At 35.0% G+C, this 5,624-nt stretch overlaps 1 protein-coding gene across 1 annotated transcript in view; it reads right to left on the minus strand.

Annotated features, from left to right (window-relative positions):
- PLCZ1 (phospholipase C, zeta 1) overlaps positions 1–5,624 on the minus strand; it is a 62,659-nt gene that overhangs the window by 4,435 nt on the left and 52,600 nt on the right. Inside the window, exon 11 of the mRNA XM_008577816.1 lies at positions 947–1,076. Coding sequence (XP_008576038.1) covers positions 947–1,076 — 130 coding nt within the window. The remainder of the gene's footprint in view (positions 1–946; positions 1,077–5,624) is intronic.

Raw genomic sequence — 5,624 nt, forward strand, 5'->3', positions numbered from 1 at the left:
CTCTCTACAATGGAGTTAAGTGGGATGTACCTAACAATGCATTTAATAAACAGAGATTTTGAGTCTCTTGATACTTAGCATCAGGCTTTTAGCATAGCAGGGGCTAAGTAAACTTTGCTAACCCAAATTGGATATCTGCAGGTTTATTCTGGTAAAACTCGGCAATGTAATTAAAACTTTAAAATCATAGTACTACAAGACGTGCACTGAATAAATTAAAGTTTTATGCATTTTGCCATGAAGATTCAAGTAGAGGGTGATGGGAACAAGCAATGGATTACTGTAAGTTTTCTGATGATTCTGACTAAGGGTGAATCCCAGAAACCTGTCCTTTTCAAATTTCCATAGTTATTTCAACCTCAGAGAATAAATGACAAGGCCAGTACTGTGCTACATAAAATGTCATGAGATGCCGGAATGCTGAAAATCTTACTGAAGTCATTCCTTCCAATCCTACACTTCCCTCTGGCAAAAAATGACTGAATTATGAATCCAAATATTGTATCAGTAGGTTTCTATGGCATTCCTAGACTTTTGATCTAAAATAATTCAAGCAGTGAGGTAAAAATGTGTAATATGCTGTGTCAGAACAATCACAAGCTTTTTAACACTGAGACTAGAAGCTAAGTAGATTTGCAGCTGTCAAAATGTCTTTCTTAATTGAGTGATATGAAGAAAAACATTAAAAAGAGGTAAAAGTTTCTTAAAAAGTAATAATTTTGCAGGTGAGATTATATTTTTGAATCCATATTCTGAAAATATACGTAAACAACATACTCATTATCAAATTGTTTTTGCTGCATATGACATTTTGGTAATCTTGAACATAATGCAAAATCATTGCCTTATGAATAATAAATATGTATAAAACCTCTACCAGTATATAATTTGTAAGCTTTCCAATAAGAAGTCTAATAGAATTTCAATAAGATATATTAGGGCTCACCATTTTTTTTAATTACACGCGTCTGCTGTTTCATTTGATCATTCGGAACACCAAAAACTTCTATAATGACTAGTGTGTCAGCTTTGTTAGATGATGAGTTAGTAAGAGGCAACTGGATACCACTGATGAGCTACACAAATACACATGGATACAAGAGTTTAGCAAAATACTAAACTGCATCCCATCATTTTAATTTCAAAATGAAATTATGTATTCCAAAAAAGTTGGTAGATTCTAAGTCAGTTCTTGCAAAAACTGAAGCTGTAATATAATAAAAATTTTTAACTTTAAGTCATAACTTCAAGCATCAGTAGATAATTACCATGAACATGGCTAAATCATTCCGTTCTATTGAAATGTGATTATAGTGAATCTACTATATTCAATGTTTATGATTCATTAACATATTTTCACTTTAAAAGCATTTAGGCTCACCTTTTACTGTGATTCAGGCTAAGTTACTCTGATAAGATGTACTATTTTCAAATTTACATTATATGTGTATAGCAAAAAGTTAAAAGCAGTATGAATGTCACTTCTCAAATGTAAAAAAAAAGCATCACATAATTTCTCATGATAACATTTTCTGATGGTAGAATTTATGTTTGAATAATTTATGAAATTTTACATTATCTATTCTTGTCTATATTACCATGATAAGAAACCTGAGTCTGACAAAATCAATTATCTCATATGTACGTTAGAGACTGGGTATCAAAGGAATGCTTAACAGAGTAATTAATAATAGTTGTACTTAGCCTTTTACTAGGCAAGCTAATTGTTGAAGCAAAAATTTATTTTACTTTAAGAAACAAAGTGAACACAAAAAAACTATATTTGAAAGATACTATTTTAGGGTAGGAAATCGAAAATAAAAGCTTAAAAATGCACTTGTAAAAATTGAGGTATAATTTCAATATCTAAAGATTATTTAAAGACAAACAAATGAATAATTAAAAATGATTTTTAAAAAGGAAAGGAGGAAGGAAGGAGGTAGAGAGGAGAGAAAAGAAAAACTGCTAATATACAATTTTTCCTTTCCTACATCCACATGTTATTGCATTAATTAGAAACCAAAGTAACCACACAAAGTATTTAACAATTAGTACAGAGTTGGCATCAATCAATCAACATAATTAGACATCGGAGTAATTAGAAAGAACATTGGCCTTAGACATCCCATACACTAATACCAAATATCATTGCATACCAGCTAAATATCAGCTCTTACCAAAATGGAGAAAGTTCAGCTTTGGTGCACCTCATGCCAAAGAAAACGTTTTCTAATTTTAAAAAACATAATTGAATATGAGAACTGAAAATACATTTAGAGAGTATTGGTCAAATAATTTGCAAACTTTAATTCACAAAGTGTTTACAGAAGCCACTGAAGAGAAAGAAAAGTCAAACATAAAACCCTCAGCGGTCAACCGGAGCAGCTCTGCTCTCATCCAGTGGCCTTATGCATAAGATTTTGAATTTAGAAAGTGGTTTCATGGTTTTTATAAGTTTGAAAATAACTGGCTTAGTCCAAAACTCTGCTTGTAGATGACGAAGAATAAGCCAGAAATGTTCAATGGCTTCATCACAGACATAAGAAAGCTAATAGTAAAATTAGACCCTCTGAGTCCCAAGTCATGCCCACCACAATTTGTGCAAGTCGTAAAGTAATCACAAATCTCCCTAGAATGATCAAACCAAGAGAGAAAGAACCATGACAGCAGCCTCTTCGGAGAATCCTTAACCGTGCCTGTTTCATTCCATGCCACTTACAGCTCAACATGAGTCTCCTCGGAATACAAACATGTGGCATTCGTAAGCATCTGTGCACATTAGCTACCTTCCACCTTCACTTTCACGATATAAGGGCACTTATAGAATTAAAAGATAATTTGAATCTTTCTATGAACTTTTTAAAGTACCTTCGTTTGTTCTCTTTACAATTCTCAACAAGAAAAAGAAGTCATTCATTCAATGAGCTATGTGTATTGAACATGTGCTTTGCATCAGGCACTGTGAATAAGGATTGAATAAAACACAGTTCTTATCCTTAAAGAGTCCTCGGACAAGTGGGGGAGAAAGACAAGCAACAAGTAAATAAATGTGATACAGACCATGATATGTGCATGCAAAGGGCATTATGGGAAAACTACAAAAAGATGCAGAATGAACCCAGCCTAGGAAAATGCCTCAAAAAAGACATGATTACTAAGTCTTGAAAAATGAATCAGAATGTAATACACGGGTAGAGGATGGAAGAATAGCCCCGTCAGAGGAAACACCATATGTAGTGTCATCATGGACAGAGAAGGATCCTAGTTCTTTACGGTTATAGAATAAGGTGCAAGGCTAGAAGCAGGGAGAGGCAGGACTGGAGAAGTGGACTGAGATCTGACTTTGAAAGCAATCAGGAGACACAAATAAATAATAAGCAGGCATGATAAGATCAGCATTGTAGCAAAATTTCTCTGGTTGACTTGTGGAGGATGGATCAGGGATACTGAGACAGTATCTCTTTACTAACTGAAAACCCCTGAAGGGGCCAAAAGAATAGACCTGATGTCAGGTAGTAAATTCCTGAAACAGGATAGCAGCAAAAAAGGGAGACCAAGGGAATGAATAAGGAAAACATTTAGGAGTAGAATCAGCAGAACTTAAAGATGGATTGGATATGGGAAGTGAAGGAGATATGGAAGATTAGAATAGCTCTCAATTTTCTAATTGAATCTAAATGGAAAAAGAGTGCCATTCATTGACATTTAAATAAAATTACAGAAGTTGATTTGACTAGCAAGAGAAGTTTAGGCTTTAACATTTTAAGTTGAGCACAGTGGTGATTAAATAAGTAATAATACTAAGTAGACTATAAAAATATGCCTTTAGATTCCAAAAATAAAGTCAGAATAAAGATGTGAGTATTGTTGGTGGTTAAATCATGACTATTTGTATTAAAAAACCCAAGAGAAATTTAGTTTGAGATGAAAGTTAAGAAAAAGCTTTAGGCAACATAAATATTTTAGTGGCAGGTAGAGAAAGAGGAACCCACAAATAAAAGTAAAAAAGAATCATTTGAGAGGTAAGGGGAACAGGAGACAGTATGGACCCAGAAGCACACAAGGGAGATTTGTATGGAGTAGGGAGGGATCTTAAAAGTGGCTGATTTGCCCCTTCTTCTCACAAGATCAACTATAAAAAAATACATAAAGAATGCCAATATAATAATAACATTATAAAGAAAGCTCAAAGGTCAATACTTTGCCAGATCCTAGAAAGATTGTGAACCAATCAATTTTTGGCTGAGTCCAGTGGTGTAGACAATTTCTACATATCTACTATATGCTCCTACTTTTGAAACATAAATCACTGTTTCCTGCAAAGGCCAGTATCATTTCAGTCCCGTTCATCTTTGCTGTATTTTCTATGTTGACTTCTCAAAAAACAGCTCTCCAACCTTCTGCTATAGGACAAACATGTCCCTCAAAGGTTCATGTATTGAAAACTTGACCCCCTATCATAACAGCATTAAAAGAGGAAGAAATCCAATTATGGTATTTAAAAGGTGGGGCCTTTAAGAGGTTTAAATTGTGGAGACTGTGCCCTTGTGAATGGGTTGATCCATTCATGTAGTAATGGGCATGGTTCTGATGGCTTTATAAGGAAGGTAAGTGAGCAGGTTAGCTCTCTCCTGCTCAGCCATTTGCCATGTGACACCTTGGCTGCCACAGGACCCTGTAGAGAGTTCTCAGCCAAAAGAAGGCCCTCACCAGATGTGTTCCCTGGACTTTGGACTACCCAGGCTCTAGAACTGTAATAAATAAATTTCATTTCTTTATTAACTACCCAGTTTCAGATATTCTGTTATAAGCAACAGAAACAGACTAATACACCTTCCATTCCCAGCTGGGATTAAATGGCTAGGGTCTGAAGTGGATGAGAGTTGTCTCCTAAACCCTGTGTGCTGAGATGTGGAGGAAGGAGCACAGACAGGAAGAGTCGTGGGAGAAGCACACTCTGGGGGCTCTGGCCTTTTGTGCACTCTGACAGCCAGATAACGGGGAGCAGCAGAGTGTTCATGATCCAGCAAAACTTCACCAAGTAATAACATGAGGCACAATAGACCAGGCCAGGGACAGCAGTATAAGTATTTATCAGAATTCCAGAATAGGATCTGAGATGGTTCACATGGTTCTAGGAGCAACTAGTTAAATACAAAGAGGGAACAAAGACACCATACCCACCCTATTTGTTTGGAAACAATGGGTACAAATACAATCTAAAACAGGATTGCTTATAACTAAGTGCAGAGAAAAAGCAACTAGAGGTTTTTCAAAAAATTCAGTGACAGTAAAAAAAGAAAATAAACAGCACTTAGATTATAGGAAAATAAGAAAGAAGTTTTGAATAGTCTTTACTAATAGAAACAATAAATTTTAGGCAACTGCTTTTGCTATCAGTGAAATTACATAGGATGCAATAAAACAAAAGATGAAATAATAAGACTGGAGTATGGGGGAAGGTTGCTGGGTAGGATACAGACAGAAATAAAAGGGAAGCAATAGGAGGTAAACAGTTGGGGGGGAAACGAATTACACAGGAAAAAATTTCACATCTACATCAAAATCAGTAAAGAACAAAATAATCAAATATAGGCTTTGAATCATCAACATAGAGAACAAAT

Source organism: Galeopterus variegatus, unplaced genomic scaffold (genome assembly GCF_000696425.1).
Source record: "Galeopterus variegatus unplaced genomic scaffold, G_variegatus-3.0.2 Scaffold1582, whole genome shotgun sequence".
NCBI classification, from domain to species: domain Eukaryota; kingdom Metazoa; phylum Chordata; class Mammalia; order Dermoptera; family Cynocephalidae; genus Galeopterus; species Galeopterus variegatus.